The 26,987-nt window shown below is 41.3% G+C and overlaps 1 protein-coding gene across 1 annotated transcript in view; it reads left to right on the top strand.

Moving 5' to 3' along the window:
• tsc22d2 (TSC22 domain family 2) overlaps positions 1–19,668 on the top strand; it is a 33,633-nt gene extending 13,965 nt beyond the window's left edge. Inside the window, exons 2-3 of the mRNA XM_053870488.1 lie at positions 14,911–14,962; positions 17,467–19,668. Coding sequence (XP_053726463.1) covers positions 14,911–14,962; positions 17,467–17,766 — 352 coding nt within the window. The 3' untranslated portion in view covers positions 17,767–19,668. The remainder of the gene's footprint in view (positions 1–14,910; positions 14,963–17,466) is intronic.
• Positions 19,669–26,987: the final 7,319 nt, after the last annotated feature.

Raw genomic sequence — 26,987 nt, 5'->3', positions numbered from 1 at the left:
GAAGTGCTGGCTTGAATATATATTGTCAGAAGCATTAAAGTATCTGCTGCAGGCTGATAATCAGGCAGTGACTCAGTGTGTCTGAGCCTCCCAAAATGTGGGAATAACAAAATCTAACTCAGTGATACCATTGCAAATTAGCTTGTGAAAAACTAGTGTCAGTTTTTAGCCTAGAAAACTCCAGGCTGCAATGATATTAACAAAATGTGCTTTATTTGAACAAACTGGTGAGTATATCAAAGGCAATGAACATACACACACAAAATAAATGTACTTGCTAAATATAAAAGAAAAAGATCTATAACTAAATAAAAAACTTAAAATCATTGCCAATTCATGATGATGTACTTATTGTATCAATGACAGGAAGACCTCGACACGTGAAACCTGTATAACTCAGGAAAGATACATTTGAAAATTACGTTACTTTTTTTCGTTATATTTTTGTTCGTTTTTTTCCGTTTTTGAGACTCCTGTTTTTATTACTCTTGTCGCTTATAAGAAGTCATTTCTTAAATCATCAAACTCCATGCTATGCTGTTTTAACTTGGATAACTGCAGGAGTGTCTGCACCTGCGAGCTTCTGACGCTACCGGAGCTGTACAAAGGCCCGCGTTGGCACTAAACTGTGGCTAAAGCTAACATCCTAGTCTGTGTAGCTGGTTCTTTGTGCCTTCCAGAGGGGCTTCTCTCTGTGCTATACACTTCTCTTTTCCACACAAAAGCCACATTATGTCAAATTCTGTGATATTAGGTGGTAGATGCTGATTGACTCAGTCAATTACGTTTGAATCGGCCACTGACTGTATCACGAAAATCAGAGGGCCCAATCTAAGTTCAGTTATACTAAAGTGGAAGATGACTAATCGCTCTAAACCCTTCAACAGAAAACAAAATGTTGAGAGCACTCTTCAACTCGTTCTGCACAAGACAGGTCTTGTGAAAGAGTTGTGACAACATGGGTCAAGGAAGTTATTGTCGGAGATATTTTTGTCAACTTGTCAGAAGCAGCTTTGTAAGAGTAAACTGGGTCACCTGGAGATTTCACAGCCTGCATGTTTGTTGATGAGCCATGTGTCATGTGACCAGTGTTAAAACCAGAACCATCGGAGGGTCGAAATGGGTCATTTGTTTTTTGAGTTGCGAACCATTCTAAGAAAAAAAAGTTTGACTGACACTGCGTGTCAAGTGTGGTCATGTGCACGTCTGTCAATTTGAAAAAAAAAAAAAAGTCTTGCCCAGAAGACTAAATGGTTGGACACGACACATTTTTAAACATGCTGAGCTTTGGGCTGTAGGTCATTCAACTAGCCGATGGCACTGTTGATAACCTGAGACCAGACCAGAAGACGTTTTGCTCAGCTGGTTTCCCAGTTCTGCACTGTTTCTTTTTGTTAGCCAAAGCATGTTTAATTTTCATGAATTTTACTATATTTGATAAAGTGTTGTTTGTTGACTTGTTCTGGTCAATGAGTAAAAAAAGGGGTTCTTCTCAGAAACAGTCCTTTTACCTTACCCCACCTGAGACAACAGAAGTTTGATTTTGGTTTCTAACCTGTCGTTCACAGAAACTCTGTAACCTGTTCCACAGCTGTGTATAGAAAACTCATTTTTTTGCATTTTCTGAGAGCGAGATGAGCTGACACCTGCTGATCTCAGCAATGTTGCTTGTAAACCTTGAAACCTGCAGCATCTGAGTATCTTTCTCGTGCATGAAAGAACTCAAAGGTCTTTCGTGTTGGGGTGTGGCAGAGATAAATCTGTCAGAGATATGTCAGTTGCTCAAATATGGAATCTTGGCTGTAAATCACTCTTCCAATCACTCAGATAGTGTCGATAGTTAAGCCCACTTCTCTTGTTAAAGGACCAAATTCTTTCACCTGACTTGTTGCTATGCGAGCCTCATTTGCCATGAAATGCCACCGTAAAGGTTTTGTAGACCACCATGCTCCTATTGTAGCAGGTTAGGATTTGGCCCTGACTCTGCGGACAAAAGGCAAAACTGTCATAAACCTCAACCAGAATTTTGTGACACATAAAGTTATATGCTATATGCGACATTTTCTTCCATGTGCCACTTAGAACAAACACGGCATTACGCAGTAACAACAATGTTTAAAAAAATATACATATATACCACTAGTTTTGATCTGTGTGATGCCGGCATATCATTTTTCCATCAATGTACTTTGGAATTGTCTGTCACTTGCCACATAAAGCTGTCCATGCGCTTGCCATCAAGGTCATATGTGACGTACTATATACAGTATATGATCTGAAGGATAGTGAAGCAGCTTTGCTTTCAGGTTTATTTTGATGTGCCATTCTGAATGAATGTACGACTGTCCTGCCTAAGGTGGCGTAGTCGAGTGCAAATACATTACGCTTTCGGTACAGGAAGCAGTCTGATCAAATAAAAATAAAATTACGCATTTTTCAATTTAGTAGCGTGCAGAAACCACACATACGGTTACCTCTGTTGTTCCACGTCCAACAGATGCATATACAGTATTTCATGTGGTTTGCAACATAATCTACCTATCTATCTTAGGCAACCACTCAGGAAGCGGTCTTAAAAAAATTCTACTTTCACTCTGATGTCTGACACTTTGCCCACTTCTTCATTCCTCTTTACCAAGTCTGATGAAAGTATGTTTTACTTACACACTTACTCTTAATTTAGTGCACCTCATTGGGCTTAGATTTCATGCAGACTTACAGTTACTTATGGAGAAAATGAAAAGTGATGAATCACAAGTGAATATAGGGCAATCGATGAGATTGGGTTGCTCACTCTGGCAGAATAAGTATTGCAGAAAATATAGATTGTATAGCTCATTCATCATGGTCTTGACACTTGAAGAGATCAATTCTTCCTCAAATTTCTCACTTGCTCTTTTCCAACATTTGTTTTCTCCTGCTTCTTGTCTCTCTCTCATGTCTCTTCTATGTGTTTCCACTTCCTATTTAAATTGCAGGAACCCATCCACTGCTTTCTACCAGGCTTTCCGGCCTAGCAGATTACAAGGGTCAAAGCCTGTCAATGATAGGTATGAGCACGGGTGTGTTTTACATGTCTGTGATTGCGCTTGTGTGTGGCCTGTGTAAAAACAGGCCTCTGCACCCTCTCAACTCCCACGGATGGTTATCGGCTTGAAGATTAATATCAAACTACTATATGTGGCATGATGGGGAAAATCCTTCAAATGATTAATATTATTAATACTAGCAATAATGTGTATTCATATTATTATATTATTTTTTATATTTTGATAGTCCAGCTTGTTTAATTTTCAGCATTTTTGTTAACTTGTGCTCGTACCATTCAGTCACAAATCGCCAAATATCTGAATGACACAGGAACTAGTTATCCGCGCCCTCTTCATTTGTTTTGACATGCAGCTATGCACTCCTTCAGGCATCAGCTGATTAAAATTAGCACTGCACTGTACAAAGTAAATCAATTATATCCGTGTCTTTGTCAGCCAGTTATCCCAACCAAAGTCGGTTATCAATTCTGTGGATGCCAACTGCTCGATGTTCCTCGATGAACCGTCTGTATCAGTGTTATGCAACCTTTATTTTTGCTTCAGTTCATCAGCTGTAACTGTGAACCACTTTTGGCATGTTAACTTCCTGCCTCAATGGATTGCATTTATTTAGAGTGTGCATTTGCAGCCCGATGAAGGGTTCCTCTATTCCAAGTTTCCAAGTGCTTGCAAAGTTCATGTTTAACAGCATTAACTTTTTCTGTTTGGCTTTCTCCCTGCTGCTTGATGTTGAATGAAGTCATTACCTGTATCAGTGAGGGTCTTCTGTCCTGGCACTGGTTCAGAGCGCCGTGACATTTGTGGGGCTATGTAATGTCCGTCACGAGGAACCAGAGCTCCAGTTTCTGTTTTATAACTCCTGGGCTGATGCCAGGATTTGGCACCCTTAATGAGCACCTCGACTTAAGTTAGCATGGATCACATGGTCGTCGAATGCATGACATTGCATACTGTCAAAACAAGTGGAACACAATCGCTTCTGAGGCCTTTAAACATTTGTGATGAAGACATTTTGTTTTAATGCACACTTCTGAGCATTAATATTGTCTCGTACTTATCTCTGTGATCCTGTGTAATGGTTATAAGTGTCTGCTTGCTCGTGGTACTGTGTTCAACACACAGATCTAAGTGTCCAGTCAATTGCTTTAAAGTACCACTATGGTTACAATATATTCTTTCCACTTTCTCTGAATGTTATAAAAACACTCTAGAAACGTTTTAGCTGAAATATAAACAAGGATGAAAGCAATACTGAAATCTTGTAGTCTCCCTTGTGTGTGTGGTCTGCATGCAAGCGCATTTATTTCTTCACTTCACCCGTGCATCTCTTCTTGGCCCCCTTCCTTTCAGGTTCTGATTAAAGATAAAAAAAAAGAAATTTGTTTTATGTGCAATTCTAATGAGTGTACAACATTATTTTTTAACGTGATTAGTGTAGGCAGTAAAACTGGTCGTTGTGTTGATGTCTTTTTAACCACAGCTTTCATTTAGTGAATGATTTATAAGGCGTTATTTAAAAATATCTGCCATGAAAGGCTGTGTGTATGAGCTGCACAAATATTTTTTTTATGGAGTTCCTCTTCAAACCTGCTGGTCCAGATAAGATGTGGATGTTTACCTTAGTGTTGCAGTTGTTTAATGGTGTGGTGTGGCAACTGGCATGAGCTCTAACGCTTCTGTTTGTTTCACATCCAGCTCTTGATGCCTCTGGGCGCTGCGACTTAACAGTGAAGCTCTATTCAGAACTAGTGAAAGAAGCCGCCTCTCTTTGTCCCAAGCTAACTCCTCTGCAAGGTTGGACTTGTACGGGACGAAAAGGATTTACTCACAAACTGTTTAGGAGCATTCCAGGAAATGTTAACCTCAACCTTCAATCACTTGATCTGTTCTGCTTTTGTGCCATTTGTCTTGGCCATCAAAGTTTCCTGGCTGGTTACCTTGAGTGATACATTATCGTCAAACTACCAATTATGGTGTTCAAGTGATCACTACATTTTCTGTCAGGATTTTTTTTCTACTGTCCTAACATGAAACATCAAATGAGTTCCCTTTTTTTTTACATAGCCAATTCCTTTCTGCCCATGAAAGGAATTATAAATAAATTTGCCAGCAAGTTTGACTTTGCTGATGAGTTTATGATCTCATTCTATATTCCATCTAAAGATCCAACACGCCACCTTTTATTTATTTGCAAATAGTTTTGTGGAATTGCAACACTAGACAAATACATATTCAGAATATTCATGTCATTTTAAAAGAATCACTTGTTCGTAATGTTCCAGTCAAGAACTACATGATCTACTTATTAGCAGATTCATATGTTTTCCTTTGTTTCTTCTTCATTGTTTTTTTTTTTTTTTTTTTTTTTTTCCCCATGGGTTTGGCTTGCTTGTCTATAGTATACTCAATTATAGTGCCTTGCAGGAATGCACATGCTCACTGTGCTCGATTAGTTGATGCATATTTTCACATTTGTTTTCTGCATGCAACTGTAATCCCAGTACGCTTTCTGTTAGTCACACCAATTTTTAAAGATGATTCCAAGTATATCACAACAGCAGACCTTGGGAAACAGTGGTCCAGGAGCAACAAGCAGAAATCAAAGTAAAACCACAACGCTGATCATGTAGAAATGTTTCTGACATCTAACCAGAGACCTTACTTCTCCCTTCTGCATAAAGCCTGCCTTTCCACCCTGTTACTTTTGGCTTTATGACCCTTCACGTGCATGTACTACGCGGAAAACTTGAAGTTTTTTTATTCAGACATTTCAACATGAAGGTGAAGCCAGTGTATTTTTTTAGGCTTATTATATTCAAACTGAGATATCTCAAGCATTTCGTTTCGCTGGTTGTGATACAGAGCTCAGTAAAACCTCAATCCCAAAACCTTACTAAATACTGTGAAAGGCGTCAGTATTGCAGGCTCAACATGTCACACACTAATCAGGTAAGTACGGATGATCATGATCATCATTTCGGCGATAACTATAATTCTTCCGACTATATTTTCATTGCGTTACATATGTGGGACAGTCTCTCTTGAAACTTTAATAATGAAACTTATTTGTGCATTATATTTTGTTTATTTTTAAATATAATAGTTAACTAAGTGTCGAGATGACAAATTCAATGTTTCTGTAGTTTCTGTAATCTGGAGTAGAACCCAGTCGTGTCTGAGAGTCTGCTCTGCCAGTTTCATCTAGGGTTTAAATTGAGCTGTCTGATGGCTGTCCCCAATATATCTCATGTCTCGCCTCGTCACTATTTACTATGGATCCTTCTGCACATGTTTTCTAGATGCTATTGAAGAAATACTAGAAATAATGTGAATAAATTATCATTTAATCATATTTTATTCTCAAAATCAATGTGATAAATTCTTTTCCCAATTCTCTCTCCAAAAATGTTTATTTCTCACGCATTTTCAAAGATTTCATGAATACTTTGACAAATTTGGTGATGGTCCCTAACTGGGGCCTGGTTGTAGCATCGGTGCTGCCTGTGAGATTGGGTCCACAACCTGTGATCCCTAATCTGGGATCCAACTGTTTTCAATGCGGTGTTTCACCGAGGCATCAGCGCAGTGGGAGACCCTGCATGTGTTGATATGAACCAAAGCATACAACAGCATTAGAAAACCTGTTGGGTCCCTCGATCTAATAACACAAACACCTATCCAGAAACTCAGAGTCAACCAATGTCAACTTTCCTGTATTAAAAATAAGTTTATAACAAGGATTGTGAACCGAAGTCCACCAAACTCGCCACAACTGTCACACGCTGGTGTTGGCTGTCAAACACCGCAGAGCTGGCTTGCTTCAGCAGACCAGCTTTATGGGAATGTGGACTTCATTTTCCAGCAGGATTTGGCACCATCCCACACTGTACAAAATCCTGGATCAACAATCACGGGATTACTGTGTTTGCTTGTCCCCGAAACTCACCTAACCTGAACCCCATAGAACAGTGATTCTTAACCATTGGTCCGGGCGCCGCCCCCTAGAGGGCCGCTAGGAGTTTTTTGTTTTACACTTCTGGGCTGTGAGATGCTCAGTTTAAATGAGTACTGTGTCATTGAATTGACAAACTTGTGGTAGTTCCCAACTGTGAAAAGAAAAAATGATAAAGACAGTGATGGTGCCCCCAACAGTAAAAACTGTCTGAGCAGTTTTTTAAATTAGTTGGAACATTGTATGGCAATATTCTCATTTACACTTTAGTAATCTTCTTTACAGTTTATTTCTAAAAAAATTTTTTTCAATTGATTTTGAGCAATATTATCTGCGTCCGACCTGGATATCATGTGCCCCCTGAGGAAATTCAATTTCCTTCCACCAGCCCAGGGTCTACACCCCTCTGATGTGTACATATTGGCCGATGGCACTAGGTAACATGCAAAGAACAAGGGCGTAGCCCATGGGATGTGAAAAATAATAATTTAAATCATCATGTAATAACCATCTTATTATGTTTGATTTTGTTTCACACATCTTTTGTTGTAATTACTGTGAAAACTCGGCAATGAGACAAGTATTTGAGAGGAATTTCATTTACCATCCATTGTTTATCGTGATTTCAGAATCAAGTTCCATATCCAACACTAGACGGTTGGAGATTCTGTGGTTTCTGTCTCCGTGCAAACAGGCGTCAGATGAATGGTGCCACAGTCCCCGCCACGCTGCTGTCAAGCCGTTTGCTGGTGACGTATGCCACAAGGCGGATCACCCAGTTGTTTAGTTAAGAGCGCCAAGCTAAAGGAATAGGAGCACGATTGCGTGAGTCATGAAACCCGTTGTCAAGTAAAATATGGGTGGAAAACAAATTGTATATGATAATCGTGTTTCGTGCTGCTTTAACACAGTGCAAGTCATTTGTCCTTGGTGAACCATCGGTGCTTTTCCATGCATGTTTTGGGTCCCAGTCTAAATTCAAGGTTAACAAGGGGTCCTGAAATATGATACCAGAGTGCATGAAGTTTGCTTGGAAGATCTGTTTTTTGTTGGCAGTGATTGGTGAAGGTTTGGGAAAGTAGACCCTTGCTGAGGACCCAACATGTTGGTCCCATTAGTGGCAGGCTTGCTTCAACTCTCATAGAGTCCGGGGGGTTTCAATCACTGAACCGATGGTCCCACACCAGTGCCCTCTGACGCAAAAATAACAATCATGTCTGCTGTCAAATAAATTGCGTTCTCTAGTAAACCCTGCAGGAGTTTTGTTTCTTCCCATGCTCCTCGTTGTCTGCCGTGCTCGTCCTTTGGGGATGTTGGCGGATGGGCTTTGAGCGAGTCACACAGCTTGCTGGTTTGGTTATTTGTGCACAAGTCTGCGGATTATGTAACAACCAAAAGGGTGTGAGTGGGACAGTTCCTTCAGGTTGTTTTCGAGGAAGCATGGGGGGCCAACAGACGCACCTCCCCTGGCGCTGATTTAGCCTTGGAAAAATAATTTCATCTCCCATTTGTCTGTCTTGATTTTTGTTTTTTCTTCATTGTGTGTGAGCGAGGACCACCCCGCATGTGCACTGGCCTGACAATACAGACCCAGATGAGTCTCCCTCCTCTGAGCCACATTTTAGCATACTTCCCGCATCCTGCAATTGTCAACATTGTTTTACATCACTCTGAAAAGAGGGCAGGAGCGGTTTGTCAAGATTCCTTGTTTTATAGCGCAATTCTTTACTGCATGAGATGAGTTATTATTGTCAATTCTAAAGAGTTGTCACTTGTCACATTGTTTTATATCATGCGGTGTTTATGGTGGAATTTAGGGACCAGTTATCTAATGGTGTTGCATGTACCCCTTGGGGTACTTAAGTCTTCTTCTGGGTCTATGAGACATTGAAAAAAAATATGTTTGTACGTGTTTTTAAAAACGTCAAAGGTACTATATATATATATATAAAACTATATATATATATATATATATATATATATATATATATATATATATATATAAAATGGGTCGTTGGCCTTATCTGTTTTAGTTTTTTCTGTATTTATAGCTGCAGCTCTTGTGTTGTTTTGCCAGTCTTCAGAGGCCAACTGAAATGTGCAAGCGTTAGGAGCAGCCTTGAAATATGTTATGACCACTCAAAACAATGTAACGCAATAAAAGTGGTCTGTGGAAGGAAAAGCTGTGAACCAGTGACGGGGTCATGTGCACCCCAGGCAGACTCTTAGGGTGACTTCACCTGTGTGGTCCAGTCAGACAGACTTTCTATTGAAGTTGTTATTACTGCTGTGGATTTGCTTGATAGAGGGCATCCTAGTTTGTTGTGTGTCACCACAGGGGTTTCAAACATAGATGCTCTCACTGTCGGTTATCAATCGACCAGTTGTTCAGTCCTCGTATGCCTCCGCCACTATCTTTTTTTAACTGTTTTTTCAAGCTGCTGAACTTGTGTGCAGGCGCTGTTGTGATCTTGTTGATGAAACAAGATGGGTAAACATGGAAAACTGACAGATCTGCTGTTGAGACCGCCCCCGACAGAAATACTGGGTTCTCTGTTTCAAGAGATGACGGCGTGTTGAGGAGTTGTCGCGCTAAGCAGCAGAGTCGGAAAAAGTCACAAGAGTGAAAGCTCACGTTTGACTGTTGGGAGTCAAACTGTGGTTTGAGCTTTACCATTCCGATTAATCATTACAGTTCAGAGTTGTGGAGGTTCTTATCACATGCTGGTTTGTTTTTTACGACCTATGTATGTAAAGATGAATTGTTGAGGCCCTCAACTTGACACAGGATTAATTATAGTCGAGGAAATAAGACATATAAAGTGATATGTGCTGACCTCTTCTGGTGCAGAAGGGGAACTACAGCGTACTAAATCATAAACGTTCCATTGTTAAAGCCCCCCTCCTCCCTTCATCTATTGTTTGAAAAGGCTCTCGTTGCAGGGGACACAAGAGCGAGGACGCATTTATTCAGCTGTCTCCTCCCTGCTGTGATTGTTTGTGTGCTTTTGGGCTGGGACGTGTGCCGATGCATCTAATGGGGAACACATTGGGTGTTTATTATATTGCAAACAATGTGATAAACTTGAGATCCATTGATGGCACTTGTTAACTGCTGGATCTGCCCGGTCACACTTACATTCTGGATGTGATATTGTTCCTGGTTTTGGCATATTGTTATTATGAAATCTTGTTCTATTACAAGTCAAAAGAAGGTTAATAAATAAAAGGTTTGTACACCATCCCAGCGTGATGGTGGCGCTGACACAGATGTCTGGGTTAAGAGGTTCTGGCTTCGGGACCGGAGGTGTCCAGGGATGGAATGTGCCGCCTTGTGGCGCTGAAGTCTTTGTCAGCGAGTGCATGTGTGTGCACTGCTGAGGTCGGCAGTGAAGGCCCATGTTGAGGTGAACACAGTTAGTGGTCCTTATATAAAGTGCCACGTGTCTTTCGCTTTCAATAAAACACGGTTTGCTTTGCTTTTACTCGTCAATGAGGCGCAACAAATTATGCGCAAAGCGATCTTTCCCTATATTAGATCACCTGAGATGTCCTTTATTAGTACGAGCTGAAGCGACATGCTGGGTTGCTGTGGCTCTTACATATACTTTGTTTTTGGTGCCCAAACTTCAGTTGCATTTTGTGACCTTCCAATGATGTCTGTGAAAGTTTGATTTGTTTAGCGGCATGTTTGCTCGGTGACTAGTATCTTCATTAAAGGTGTGAGGATGTGAACTCTGAATGATCTGATCTGATGCTTGAAAAAGACTATAGTACTTGATTTTTTTTTCCAACACGTGGGACACTGTTACTCATCTCTCACATGTACTCATGTGTCATTAACTCACAGGTTTAAAATGCCATCACATCAAGAGTATGACTCTGGAACAGGGCCCGTTTTCACGCCCCCTTGCTCGTTGTAAAGGTGTACTTTCATGAACAAATGTGAACAGGCTTTTAGCTGGGATTATGAGACATGACGTCCCAATGTCAGTCGAGGGCGGGGGAGAATTTGGACCTCTGCTATTTTACTTGTATTTGCTGAGTGATGTGCGACCACCTCACCAGCACAGTTCTGGACAATGACTAAGTGCTCACTTACATTTAGTTTTTACCTGGGTCACCCACATTTATTACCACTAAATATTCAACAAAATAAGTAAGATGAAAGTAGATGAAATGCATCTCAGATTAAAAGGCTTTCATTAAGTTTCGGAAACAGTTCTTTAAGGTTTTGACCTTACCTGCTTTACCTGCACCCATGATACTGTTCTTCTTAGTGCGAGTGTTGCAACTTGTGAGATGTGGATAAACACAAGATTTTATGAGGTGCACGTAATGGCAAAGCGACGGGTCCAGAAACAAGAGACTCTGCGAAGTTGTATTTAATTCTGCAAAGTTACCAGGAAGAGACACCCATTTCGTGGAAACCAGAATGACTACACTATGATTTGGACATTTCATTTTTATAGCATGCTGATGAAAGAACAGGGTGTCCTCAGGATGACCAGACGTTCTCTAGCCACCAGCCTGAATGCGAACACAATTCCAGTATTTGGGGGAAGATATGTTCTGAATGGTACTGGAGCGAACAGGCACCTTCTCTGCACTGTAGACATTCTTGACTCTTTGTCCCAGGATGTGTAAAGGTGCAGTTAAAAAGCAGGAATGCGCTCTCCACACACTGTTTATCGTCGCTCAGATCACACAAGCAAGCGAGTCGTTCATTGTGGAATGCAACACATTTACCCGGCTGTCATCACATCGGTGTGGATCTGAACCTCCCTCTTCAAAGTCCTGCTAAAACCCATTTTTAGACTTGCGGTAACTCACAGATGAGTCAAATGACTTAAGAGACTGAAAATAACCCAACAATAGTCTTATTTGGTGCTGTTATTTCTCAGCACTGCAGGATAGAGGCGACCCAGTAATAGAGCTTATGTAATTTAATTTTCTACAATGTCATGGATTCAGCTTGCAGCCTGCTGGGCAGGTTCTGGGAAATGTTCATATAGAAAGCCGCCCGTTTGGTTAATTTTTATTGTCATTTCTATGTGTTTTATATTTAAATTTCTTAACATATGGTATGTTACATTAGGCTCTTTATTTTAGACTGAAATGATTGGTGTTTCTAGTCGTTTGTCCATGAACATTTCTTCTCTTAAATGATCTATTAAAAAAAATAAACCTTTTATCTGCGACTATGTTTGCCCTTAAGTAGTTTTCATTGCTTTCTTTCGCTACATTTTAAAGTTGTTTTTACGGCGTGTCCTTATTCATGCCAGCTTGTGTGTGTGTTTGTGTGTGTCGGACTGGAATAATAAAGTTTTAAGCAGAGGAAATGAAGGGGGCGTGATGAGCTCGGCCCCGCCCAGTGTTTTCTGGCCATGTGATCCGAGCGGGGTTTTAAGATGCACCCAAGCTGAGTGAAAGAGTTGATCCTTGCCTCAGAGAGCACAGCGAGCGCCCTTTATTTTTTATTACCTACTTTTGGTTGGCACACAGCAATCGAGGAGCCATGCGCTGTAAAATGAGCCACAGTCTCCCCTGCTCCCCGGGAACTTCTCCGACTTACTCGGGCCGGTTGATGACTTACCGGACCAGATGCCTCAGGTAAAATGAAAACGCTGCGGCGACATGGATATTTCTTTTTTTTTTTTTGTTGTTGTTGTCTGTGTATTATAATTTAAATGGAACCGGTTGAGATCTGAGTTTTTAAAACATGATGGACCCCCTCACTGACGCTATTGTAATTCAGAGTGGCGATTTGCGCGTCACCCGCGAGTGTTGCTAAATGCGCTGCTTGTTTTGGAGGTGAATCCTTAAGGGGTGCAACGTGGTGTGCGCCCGCTTGCATATGCGTTTGTTCTCCCCCCACGTCCCCTCCCCACGGGAGCAGGCGACTACGTGAGCCGTGACATGAACGCATCATCGCTGACACTTTCAGGTTCTTCTTGGATTTCTATTATTTCTCAGAGGGACCTCGCCAGAGTGGCGGACAGGATGAGGACATGTACCACTTTCGTCTTTTAAGTGGCACTTTTGTTGCCAAACAGAGAAACCTGTTGGATCTCTGTTGAAGTGTGTTTGTCTGATGGATCAGTTCAGTGACGTATTACAGTAGTACATATGAAATACTAAAGACAGTGGAGTCACTCGGGTTATTAAGAATGGCAGCTCTCGCAGTTTTATTTAAAAAACAAGTCGATTTTAATAGACCGAGTGGACATCGTGTTCTGACTGGTCACAGCGCACCCTTGCGGCTCACACGAGAACAGGCCGGCTTTTGTTCGTCCACAGCCTGCAGGTCGCGGACTGGCGTCGGTGAGTTTCCTGAAAATACGGTCTTTTCGATCGTCCTTTGTGGTGTAGGTGTCGGACCGAACACGCGCTGTGGTTGATGAAAAGATCTATAGCGCATCTTGGTTGCGATTAGACGAAGTTTGGTCCTCTGTTGTCAGAGGGGGGAGGAGAGGTGTTCAAAGTGCTCTGATAACATTGTGACAAAGTGGGATAAGCTTCAAAAGTGATGTGGATGTTCGACATTTCACCGCCACCCGATAAAATGCGTTCGCGGACAGTGGAGCAGACGGGTCGGAGTGAGCCGATGATGTTTATCTGATCGCCTGCAGCGACGTCAGCCGCACCCGGAGCGGCTCTGCTCTGCCCTGCCGAGGCCAGAAAACTGATAAGATCCGACGTGTCTAGAGATGCGCTGCCTCGCTGACCCGAATTACTCATCACGTTTACGTGCTGCAGTACACATTCGTTTTGTGTATGACTCATTGAAGTCAGTGATGCATTGAACTGGCAGTTAATGTGAGTCCAGTTATTGTTACTCAAGGAGTTTATTGTCATCAAAGTTATTTATATAAGGCGGTATAAATAAATGCATGTTAAAGTCTTTTGATTTTTCTTCTCCCTGAAATGCCTCACAGTCCAGTTAAGTTAAAGCCATAGTTTTATTTTGTTCATTAAATAAACTGAAGTTCTGAAAATTCTATTCTTAAAGTAGCTTGCTTTGATAAGAGATGTGCCTTATGAACACATTTCTAAATTTGTTTTGGTGAAGTAGAGAAAGAGCCCTTCACACAGATGTGTTTGTGTGTAATTTCAAAGCAGGCTCATTTTAAGTAATTAAATGAGATCATTGTGTTTTTTCCACATGGAAATGGTTTCATGATGAGAATGAACTGTGGTGTGTGTGTGCTTATAGTGCAGAAGTCTTTTGAAATTGGCGTGATATTGAGAATGATTTTGACTTTGAAGTGGAAGTTTAAGAAAACAAATGCTTCTTTCTATCAACTTGTTGCATTATTTAACCAGTTTATTTCTGAAGTCATTCCACATCAAAGCGTTGTTGTGTTGAGTAATTTTTTTTTTGAAAGCTTATGTTATTTACCTGTTGAACTGAAAAGCCAAAGTGAGTCGCAGGAACTAAACCACAGTGAAGTTCTAGACATACTTGAAGGCAATTAAGTCAGGAAATGGTAAGCTCAAGTCCTTTAAATTCCTCTGTAACGACAATAAACCTGTAGTCATAAGTTTCCCAATGTAATTAAAAGGTTAGAGAGGTCAAAACTGATTTTGGCGCTCATCTTACTCCCGGCTATGAGTGTGTCTAAGCTGATTTTAAAACGTCTTCCAGCAGACTTTGGTAAAATAAACTTTAATGTGACTCAGAGTTCATTCCTCCATCAGTTAGCAGAAAAAAAAATATCCTTCATCACACTTTTGTCCACAGATCAGCTTTAAACAACGCCCCAAAAAGTTGGCAGGCGGATTTGAAACCGTTTCTAACTTTTTGAATGGCGCACTTCTTGACATTGTAGTGACATGTTTTTTTAGTGGGAAGTCTCTATCAGCATTCACTGGTGTTTAATCTCTTTCTATCTTTTTGTCTTGCAGTGCGTCGGGTGCCAGCGTGGTTGCTATCGATAACAAGATAGAGCAGGCAATGGTGAGTCACCGGCACTTCTCATTGTTGCCAGAAGTGCGGTTGAGTCGTGTGGAGAAGATATTTGTGAAAAAAGGAGCGAACTTATGTAACATCTGATGCCTGGATAAACACGCACCACTGGAGGGGACATTTAACGTAATAATCCACCATTTGTCGGCCCTTGAACATGTGTGCTTGTTTGTATAATCTCTCACTCACTAGTTTCAGATGAAATCAAATTAGAATGCTGACAGCAACAGGTTGCATTGCTTTTTCCATTGACGTGTCTCATAAACCCAGTAAATTGGGTTATAGAGACATAGTTGCTGAGGATTTTTGGAATGATCACCAAGCTATTTGGTGTTCAGCATGTTGTAAATCATTAAGTTTAAATAGGAGTTATTAATTACATTTGTAAGAAAACTAAACTAAAATTACTGTGATACTGTGTTTTTCATGACGTGTCATTTGCATCCATGCATGAACTTCTTTTGACAGTTATTGTTGAATATTTAAGTATAGATTATAAACATTTATTATCGCATTATGTAGTAGCAACAGTAAAAAAAATACAGTTGACATGAACTTTAAGCGTTTATATTACTGGGTCAACTTCACAGGAAACACAGTTAAAAATAACACTGCGCAACTGATTACTGAGGTGGCAATGCTCATCTCATTTATTAGTTTTGTCATTTGATTCTTTTCTCCCATTCTTTATTCCATATATCCCCATCACTGTCTTTAGGCAGCTCCCCTGATAGTAGGCGAAAAATAGCTTCTTTTTTTTTTCTTTCGGCTTCTCCCTTCAGGGGTGGCCACAGTGGATCATCTTCCTCCATCTCACCCTGTCCTCTGCCTCCTCTTCTCTCAAACCTACAAACCTCATGTCCTCCTTCACCACCTCCATTTATCTTTGTTCTTTCTCTCCACCTTCTGCCTGGCAGTTCCAACCTCAACATCTTCCTACCAATGTAGTGGCTCTCTCTCCTCTGTACATGTCCAAACCATCTCCATCTAGCCTCTCTGACTTTGTCTCCTAAACACCTGACATGTGCTGTCGCTCTGATCTACTGCTTCCTGATCCTATCCATCCTGCTCACTCCCAGAGAGAAGCTCAGCATCTTCATCTCTGCTACCTCCAGCTTTGCCTCCTGTCTTTTCCTCAGAGCCACTGTTGCCAAACCATACAACATTGCTGGCCTCACCACCCTTTTGGACACTTTCCCTTTCATCCTTGCCGACACCCTTTTGTCACACATCGCACCCGACATTTTTCTCCAACAATTCCATCCTGCCTGCGCCCGCTTCTTAACCCCTTTCTCACACTCTCCATTGCAATGGACAGTTGAGCCTAACGCTTTGCTAAGAAATGACGCAGTGCTAAAGCTTAAGTGCTGCAGGTAGACAATTGCAGACTGGCCGTCATCAGTCAGCCCAACTCAAGAGACTCAGTGGAGACAGACATCCCTGGAACTGGGTGGAATATCCAAGATACAGCTAACATCGCATACTGGAGTTCCCTCAGATCAATGTTGCAGCTCGGTTGATGAATCCATGTAGGTGGCATATCGACAGAGCATATATTGTTTTCATCTTACATGAGAGCTGTGTAAATTGGCTTATTTTAGTATATTATTTAAAATGTTCGTACCTTTTATTCTTGAATTTGTTTTTTTTGTGTTTATCACAACTGATTTCTTGGGACATTTTTAGTCTAGCAGTGTCCTATTCCCATGTGACCCTTTGGACAGTTTTAGTGTTGTACATTCTAGTGTGACACTTTTGACCCTCACTTCCTGTTGAATCATCCCGTACAAGTTTCGCTCATGAAGACATCTGAGAGCTTTCGTCTGCTGCAGCTTGTGTCGATCACCCACCAGAGCCTCCATCCAAAAGAGGAGGGCTCTACAATAGATTACATTTTTCTTTTCATTTGATCCGCCAAACATCACCCGAATCAAATATTATACAGTCTAGCAACTTGCCATCATCATGAAGCAGTGAAGGTACATTTTCTGAGACGGCCGAGGAAAGGCCTGTGTGCTTGAACGCACGTTTGAAGGAGCAGAATACTAGAGTTAGTGTCTTTCCACAGTGTGGCCCTCTTCATTATTATTATTGTGTAGCTCTGCAATTGAACCCACAAATCGCTGACACTGACGAAGAGCAGTGCCTTTTTGTATGTAACATATGGGACCCATGTCCACGACCTCTAACCTTTTGACCTTGTAAATGGTCAGAAATGTGATAACTGCAGGGGCGCTGTTGCCACTGCGTTCTATATAGAGCCGCTTCAAATTGGAGATGTCTTGAGGGGCAACACCGTTATGTAACCATGTAGATGTCTCATTCACATCGAGTCCTGCTCTCATGCTGGGCACTAACCAGTACATCACTTGACTGCAGAGATTACTCACTCCAATTTTTGGATAAGTTGTCGGAGAGACCAACAATGCCTTATGAGTAATGAGTGTTAACTGACGTGTGAACCGTGTTTCACCTCTTTCTCTCTCGCTCACCAGGACTTGGTGAAGAGCCACCTGATGTATGCAGTCCGGGAGGAGGTGGAGGTCCTAAAGGAGCAGATCAAGGAGCTTTACGAAAGGAACTCTGTGTTGGAACGTGAGAACGCGGTGCTCAAGTCGCTGGCCAACTCGGAACAACTCAACCAGCTGTCCAGTCAGCTCACCACCGTCAGCAGCACGTCATCTCCTCAGCAGCAGCAGCAGCAGCCGCCAGCGACCACCAACAGCGCCGTCCCCACCGTACACCACGAGGGGACCCAGGGTGTCCCTCATCATCCCAACATAACCTCAGCGTGATCTCCTTGCCCCCATAACACACACGCTCAAAAACACACACCTCCTGAGGCAGGCAAAGACGATCCTGCTCGAGGAGACACCAACTTCTACCGTCCCAATCGAAAGCAACAGGCTCTTTGCTCAGTCGGCTCCATCGGCGGTCAGATCGGGAGCCATGGCGCTTTGGTGCGTGCGTCCCGCCACCGCTGAGCTGCTGCTTTACTTAGAGAACTTTTCAGAACTCTGGCCACAGCGCACCGTTTAACTTAATGCTGTTGTGTGTAGAAGGAGGGGGTCAAAGGGCTCAGAGAGCTGTTTTTGTCAGGGCAGCAAGTGGTCAGAGGTGAGCACGGCCACTTGGGTGGCCCAGTGAGCTGATGGAGATTTCATCACAACCAGCACAGAGGCCTTCAGTCATCCAAGTTCGCTCCGTCCCTGGATTGGAGGGCAGAGGGGGCGGAGCCAGTGGACGGGCCCATCCTCTTCAAGCAAAAAAAAAAAAAAAAGGCGCCATTTGTGGGCACTTCTGCTTGACCTGAGTCAACTGCCCCAGCTTGTTATATGCTGCAACAAAAACGCTTTCATTTCCACAAAGCCACCATCCTTCGACATGAATCATCATCCTTTTCATTCTGTTTTAGTATTTGCATTTATTTATTTCAGGGCTGCTATTTTCATCATTTAAATGAACAATGTCGTGGAGATAAAACCTTTTTTTTTTGTTCTTTTCGGTATCTTAGAGTCTGTCAGGTATAAAATTCAGTAGTCGACATGTAGATCTCAATAAGTAGGCAATAAATTTGAATAAACAATGCTAACACTAAAGCCGAGCTTGCATTAGGCGAAATCCAGGTTGAATGTATATTTTGTAACATGTAAAGTATTAGGCGTGAGGACGCTCAGAGGTGAAATATGTGCTGGGATGTATCCTTTAAGAAAACTTAATTCATTTTTTTCTTGAACTAAAGAGATGAATTGAGGGGTTGGTTGCGGGATGAAAAGCTGTGAAAATCGTTGGACCTACTTTATAACCAAAGACGCCAAGCTGTGTAAGCCCCTCCCCTTGCGCCCCCACTTTTTTTTTTTTTTTTAAATGCACACTATATTTTTTCTACCTTTGTCCCTTTATTTTTGTTGCATGTTCTGCATGATCTGTAATCAACCCACTTTCTTACCTCATGTTTTTAATCCAGCACTCTTATTGTTCTGTCAGGTTCTGCGAATGTGAAAGGATTTCTGAGAGCGAAAGGGAACAATGGGGTGGAGGGTGGAGCGAGTGATGAAGGGCAAGGGAATCTAATGAATGGAGAGGCGTTTGTGGAAGAGAGAGCCTTGAGCGTGAAAAACGTCATGAAAAAAACGGAGCCATCTTGTTTGGTTGGTGTCTATAATAGCTGTGTGAAATGTCATATGCAGAGAAAAGGTTTGTTACATTGCAGATTTTAATGTATTTAAAAACACAGCATTTGATTTTGATTGTAGTGTACCAACACTCGCTTACAAAATAACAATAACCACAGAAGCAATTTTAACATTTCACATTTTCAAGCTGAAACCCAGAAGATTGTCATATTACGGGATGTTGCATTTGTCTCGCATTTTGTGCCTCCTGCGACGTCGCCTGATGTGGTCAGGTGATCCGGTCTGTCTCTCTCTGTGGCTTAAAACCAAACCAAAACGCTTGGTAATTGTACAATCAATCTTTTTCCCCCACAAGAATGGGACTTTTTTTTTGTGCAGATGGGCTTTGTTTATCTCTTTTGAGTTCTTTTCCATTTGTATTTCATTTGAAGGAGATGCCGTGTACATGCCAAGTGTACTGTATGGAAGTGATCACTGAGCCTTGGAGAATATATCTTAACAATGCCCTTGTAATGTGCTGTTCAGACAATTTTAGTTTTCAGTCAAAAATAAATTACTGTTTTTATGAAGACTGCCGTCTTGTGTTGGTTTCTATTTTACCTTTCTTGGCCACTTCAGACTCATCTGACTGATCATCCCAAACCAGAGTTCAGATGTGATATTGTCCCTTAAAAACTTTTCATTTGTGACCCAAGGCTGTGGACTGACTCGTCATCAAACCTTCTAGTGGCGACTCAATTGACTCAGGGATATATATATATATATATATATATATATATATATATATATATATATATATATATATATATATATATATATATATATATATATATATATATATACACAACACAAATATGATGCACTTTATTTCATTGACATATTTTGAAATCATTTTTTTCAGAATTATGCATGAAAAGCATCACTCACATGACCGCTATAATGTTGCTTGAATTATTGTAGTTATGTTTGCATGAATCTGTTCTTTCTGGTAGTCTTCCAAAAATGAGGTCCAAAAAGATCGAGTTCTTTCAAACCAGGCAGATTAGGTTGGGAATTATATTATTGCTACATGAAAATGTTTTCTGTATGTTCTCGCACTCGTACATCGTTATTTTAATCTTCGAAGTATGCACTATATACTGCAAAAAAGGAAAGCCGATCTAAAACACCCAAATAATATATATATTTTTTTAAATTCACTAATGTTTTACATCGCCATGTGCACTATGCCAGACCTCACTCAGATCAACTGCGAATGACGTCTATCTGAAATGACCTCGTCCTCATATTTTAGTCGGCCCCTGCTTCCTCTTCAGTTCCATAAAATATTTGCTCAAGATCTTGTGCTTCAAGTTTTTTTGTCCTAATTGTGGACAGTTACGTGAGCAAGCCGAAGGGAAGGAAACCGGGTGGGACCTGGTGCACACAGATATATAAGTAAATAATGTTCTATGATGTTGCAAACAGCATAAGAGCTCCCTGTTCTGTGGTGCTGAGTTTTTTTGTATTTCAAGGAAAACATGCCACAGTATTGCCTTTTTGGGGTCTGAGATCTTGTCAAAGACGAGCTGTTAGTGTATCATCTCTTCACCTCAGCACTTTTTTCCCCATTCATTTGAACAAAATTTCACAACAGGACGCCTTGCTGAAGACGACCTTCAGTTTCACCGGGACGTTTCAATATGAAAGCATAACTCATCACACAAACCTCTCGGCATGTGAGTAGCAAAAAGTGGTCGGATCGGAAGGAACTAAATGAGCAAAAAATATTGGTCAAACAGGCTCAGTTTGAAAGTCAAAAGTGCTGGTCCATGGGTCCCTCTCCCTTGAGGTTCCTAAAAGCTAAGGAAATGAATGGCTTGTTTACTCAGCTTGCAGCTCATGCCCTGCTGGCTTGGTGAGTGAAAGACATTGAGTTTATTTTGAGTGCCTTCATAGTAATAACATTGGTAATGATGTGATTATGAAGCTTCATGAAACAGCGTCCTCATTTTCAGATGCCACTAAATGGCACACTTCTTCCGATTTCAACGAACATGTCAATGAAAACTTGCATCATTTTTAATCTAAGAGCGCCACCTACTGAGCTATGAAAATGAGGATACTGTTTCATGAAGCCTCGGCAGCCCATCACCAAGTGTGCAGCAACTCAGCCTCATCTCTGAGCCCTGATCTGACATAACCCTATTTCCTCTTTACAGCACCTGGTGAATCGCAAGATAAAGCAGGAAGTCCTGTAATTATTGGTTTATCATGTAAAGGTTGATCCCTAAATACACATGAAACTGATTCAATCTAAGTAGTAGTAACACAGGTTGTGTTTCGTGATATGGCTCCTCCCACAGAATACAAGGGTTCAAAGTGCTGTCAGCAAGGATAGAAATCAGATTATTGAGTGGACGAAACACACGTGCAGCACAGCAATCATCATAACACTGTGTATCACACTGTTCCTCAGCTGTGTTCAAGAGGAATTGGACCCGGAGGACTCGATAAAAGAATCACAGTCAGAACAGCGATGATACTAGGAAGTTGAATGATTCACCATGTCACGGGTGAGGAACCGCTGCCGCTGTGACGCAACAGGAACCAGTTGAGACAATTTAAGGTGTGTTGCTCGAGACCTGCATCAGATGAGATTTCGAAGCTGATATTTTCAAGATGGTGAAATAATTCCTCTCGGAAATCCAAGTTGATTTTCACAAAACAATGATGGCCCCAGTTTCATTTCCCCACCAATGAGGAACACTGACATCATTTGTCGTGGTTCCACACTGCTGACTTGAGGTCGGATGACTGAACTTTCTGTGTTGTGATGTGGCTGGAATGACATGGTTTAAATAAGAAAAAGATGTACCCAAACGGGCTGATTTCAGATTAGTCAGGAGGATGAGGTCAGGCTTATTCAAACTCTGATGGGAAAAAAAACATGTTTTTTTGTTCATATATCACATTAATGTGATACATTATTCGAGGAACAGTACACTGTCAGGACTCCTAACCTTTACCACTGCATTCTGTGAGTTCGACCTGGTGGTAGGCTCACCTACACAGGGTGAACCCTGTGATGCCGAAACTCGCCTTTTGTGGTTCTTCTTTCTCCATGGTGACTGGACAGTCTAGGCACCAACATCGACCAGACATGCACACGTCATGTTTTGTGAGTCAAGTCTATAGTCCTTCCCAGCCTACTGACACCACTACATTGTAATATCAAAGGAAGTCAAGTGACATCACCATCAGGAGCGGCTGAACAGATTCACTCCAGAAGTAGAGGAATAGGGTCTGGTTCTCCTGTCACCATGAAGAAAAAGGGACCTTGAAAAGAGTGTTTTTGCCCCCCAGGGTATTTCACCGCACACCTCTTATTCTTGTAAGACGGAACTCCAAGAAGATGCGATGATGAGAGTCTTGTAGTGCCAAGTGTACTGCATGGATGTCTTGAAAGTGTACCATTCTTGAGATACATGCGGTTATGTAATGTACAGTACTACGTCAATGGAATGTCGACCAACCCGATGATTCCCAGTGCCACGGTGGAGGTCCATCACAACTTCATGACTATAGCGCACAGCTGGAGGTGCGCATCATACACTGTGACCGGTGTGAGGGTCCATGATGCCAAAACACTGATGGACAGAAGAGGAAAATAAAATTATTTTCTTACTAACACAAAACAAGGCAAGAATAGGATATATTTTTTTCATGTTATATACATTTTATTCTCAATGTGGATCATCATTTCTTTTGAAGAATGAACATGTTGGTTACAGACCTACTTATTAATATAAGTAAATAATAAAAATGCATTGTTTTTCCAAGGTGTTTTTTTCAATATATTTGTTTTTATGGAGAGATACTGTGAAAATAAGCATTGCTCGATTCATTTAACTTCAGATTTCAATATGGCCATTGTTGGCTTTGAGGAAAGAAAAACAACATATTCAGCATTTTCAAAGACTTAAGGCATGTGGTATTTCACCACTTATCTAATCGAAAGTAATGGAATAACTGAAAGATTACATTTAGTATTCAATTAGAAATGAATAACGCTAAGTGATTACATCACCATAAAAAAAGATGTTTTGTGTCCGGAGACGTCTTTGGAGGCTTCTTCTTTGGTATTGACAGAGAAACAAGAGATAAACATCGTAACAGTGTCAGCACCGGTGTTTGGCATGTTGGACTGCCTCGGTGATGACAGTGAAACCTCCACCTCCTCCTCCACCTGTTTAATGTTGATCATGGTCAGCAGTAAAGAGCAGCACAAACCAAACAAACAAACAAACAAAAACGACCTGAGTCTACCTCACTCTGACCTTCAACTTAGGAAACATTATTTGCACTCTTTTTGCACGTCAACAATGACAGACTCGAACGCCAACTTTTACAAGGCAAATACCCTTCATAGCATTCGTCATGCACAAGCTTTTGGAAGGACATGTTTCAAATGTCTCAGCGTGTACAGGTGTGTTGTGTTCCAGGTAAAGCAGTGAGTCATCGGCGAAAAAATATCTCATATTTCATCCTGGTGTTCGAGTCAGGGGAGTGATGGGTGATTTTTACTGCAGCTCATCTTAAACATCTATCAACCGGACACCTACATGTTTCAAAAGTCTCAGAGGTAGAAGAGCATTTAGAATTTCAAACATATTTGGAATATTGTCTGGTCTTATGTAAGACAAAAATATATACTTAATTTGAAATAAATTTCATTGAGATGTAGCCTATTTTAAGATCCTCCATCTCAAAAGAACACAAAAGATGTGGAAACATGGGTTTTTAAAGAATTTTCCTTTTAGTTTTAAACAATAAAAATGATTTTAAAAATGTTTAAATACTGTATTTGATCTGCTATAAAGAAGCCAAAACTTTATTGAAACTTCGCCAACATCGAAGCCGACTCACTGCTGCTATATGTTGTTTGACATGTGAACCAGACCTGTGGTTAAGCGAGCCCTGAAAATACAATTTGGAAAATACTTTTTTGTGTAATAGATGAATTAATTACATTTTTTTTCCACATTTTATCTTAATTTATACACAACCTTGTATCAAGATCAATGGCAGTGTCAAGCTCCTTATAACAAAAAAAAACAACAACTTCGAATGATCTATCTTGTCAAAAGATTATTTTTCTCATCCTTTTAGAGTTTTTATTTTCATGTACTAGCTTCCCCCTCATTACTGTAACTTCCCCATCTTCAAACTCTTACAAGCATTTAGCTTAAAAAGACTTTGACCTTGCTGCACTCTGGCCTGTCAGAGCAGCGTTTATTGGGGCACTTGACGCTCTCCGCACAGGCATGTATAAAATCTGCAGTGACGCTACGTTCGCTCACTCAACACCCGCCTCTGTCTTTGGACATGAATTACTTCGTGCTTCAGTTTAGTAGGGTTGTTATTTTCATGTGTGTCCTCAGATGATGTTCTGATGAGTTCACTTTTACTGTTTTGAATCACACATATTGTGGCTGTTAACCAGAACTAACAAGGAAGACTGTGTTTGGAGGAATAGATGGAAAACAAAAGAAGGAATAAACCTCAGGACCTATGATGACAAAATTATTTCATGACAAATGCACGAGGAAAGCTGCGTAAATATGACGGGAAATAAAACAAAAGTTCTAAAGTTTATAGTTATATGGAAAAAAAAGAACAACCCGAATGACGGGAATGAAGAGCTCTGCCTTCTGGCTCAGCTCACTCCATCTTCTGCTCAATTTTGTCAGGGCTTTTTTTTTTTTTTTAATCAAAATTAGTATTTATTGACATTACGTCTATTGACTAAACCAGAGCACCTCCTGTTTTCAGTCTGGAACCAAGAGGACCACAAGTCTGGAACCGCTCTGACATGTTAAGCTCACAACAATCGTTCTTTATCAAATCGGCTCTGACACATTTCACCTCATCGCTGTTCCGTCATCGCAGAGACGCTGAAGGAAACACCAACTTCCTCCACCATGTGATTCCAATGTTCCCTCTACAGATGTTATTCAATTACATTTAATCTGATAGTTTTTGTTCTGAAGACTCTGGAGATGACCTTCAGACCGCCTTTTGATTTCATCCTGAATTGTGTAAGACGTCCAAAAATCAGTTTTACATAACCAAAACAACTGTGACATGGGCTAATATAATGTCCATGACTTGGGTTTATCTCCAGCGATGTTTGTAGCAAAGACCTTAATCAGATGGGTTTGGATTATTAAACATGATATTCAGGACTTCAAAGAGGTGTCTGTTGAGAACGGGTTGAACAGGGTGGCAAGTCTTCGTCTGCTTTCCTCGCGTCGTGTCAGATCTTGCTGCCTCCAACTGTGAGTCAGCCCTGTGGTAAAATCAAATTTCACATCAGTGAGTGGATGCAGCTTGGAGGCACAGATGCGATTGATATGTCTGTGTAATGAATGTATGAATGACTCCTTTGCATCGACATTTAACTGCTTAAATAGGTCAAATCTGACTTGTGAAAAGCAGGGCACAGGGGCCACATGTGACCCTGGTTGTGCCCTCGTGAGCTCAGTGAGTGACCAGTGGGGAAACTTTCAATAAAAAAAGAGCTGGTTCAGGTTCAGCCAGTCCATGAAAGATATATATATGGCATCACCCAGGGCATTGGCAAGTGCAACTAATATACTATTTATAATATATACCATGTAATTTCCAACCATTTCACATTACCCCCATGGCCTTCCCACCTGTCGTCAGATTTGAGTGCAAGACTTTGCACTGACTCGTCGTGGGGTCGACGGTGTTGTGCAATCCCCTTCTTGTTTGTGTTGCAGGAGTGTTATGAAAGAACCATTCCTCACTGTGCAGTCACTTGCTAGATCGGTTGACAGGGATTCACTGTCACATTTCCTCCCACTCTCGAGCATGCTGGCGAAAGAAGGGCTGTAGTGCCATCGTGTGGGAGTAATACAGAACTACATCGTTACTGTGTTGAGCTTTCAAAAAAACCCAAATTGCATTCTCAGAATGTGTGTTCGTAGTGATTCATTTTCAGAGCATATTCATTAAACCAGCAGCAAGTTCTTCTTCTTCTTATTATTAATATTTTTATAATATTTGACATCATTGGACAATGATGTTTGCAGATGACATTGTGACCTGTGGTTAGAGCAGGGAGCAAGTGGAAGATAAGCTAGAGAGGTGGAGGTTTGCCTTAGAAAGGAGAGGAATGAAGGTTAGCCGCAGTAAGACAGAATACATGTGTGTGAATGAGAGGGAGCCAAGTGGACAGGTGAAGTTACAGGATGAAGAGATAAAGAAGGTGGGGGATTTGAAGTACTTAGACTCAACTGTCCAGGGCGATGGAAGGTGTGACAAAGAGGTGAAGAAGCGGGCGCAGGCAGGATGGAATCATTGGAGAAAAGTGTCAGGTGTGATGTGTGACAAAAGGGTGAAGGATGAAAGGGAAGGTGTCCAAAAGGGTGGTGAGGCCAGCAATGTTGCATGGTTTGGAAACAGTGGCACTGAGGGAAAGACAGGAGGCAGAGCTGGAGGTAGCAGAGATGAAGATGCTGAGCTTCTCTCTGGGAGTGAGCAGGATGGATAGGATCAGAGGGACAGCACATGTGGTCAGATGTTTAGGAGACAAAGTCAGAGAGGCTAGATGGAGATGGTTTGGACATGTACAGAGGAGAGAGAGCCAGTACATTGGTAGATGAAGATGTTGAGGTTGGAACTGCCAGGCAGAAGGTGGAGAGGAAGGCCATAGAGGAGAGTTATGGAGGTGGTGAAGGAGGATATGAGGTTTGTAGGTTTGAGAGAAGAGGAAGCAGAGGACAGGGGGAGATGGAGGAAGATGATCAGCTGTGGCCACTCCTGAAGGGAGAAGCCGAAAAGAAGATTTTGTAGCCATATAACTGACATCA

This window comes from Synchiropus splendidus, chromosome 1 (genome assembly GCF_027744825.2).
Source record: "Synchiropus splendidus isolate RoL2022-P1 chromosome 1, RoL_Sspl_1.0, whole genome shotgun sequence".
NCBI lineage: Eukaryota > Metazoa > Chordata > Actinopteri > Syngnathiformes > Callionymidae > Synchiropus > Synchiropus splendidus.
Note: the sequence above shows the minus strand (reverse complement) of the source record. Positions and strands in the feature narration are given on the sequence as shown.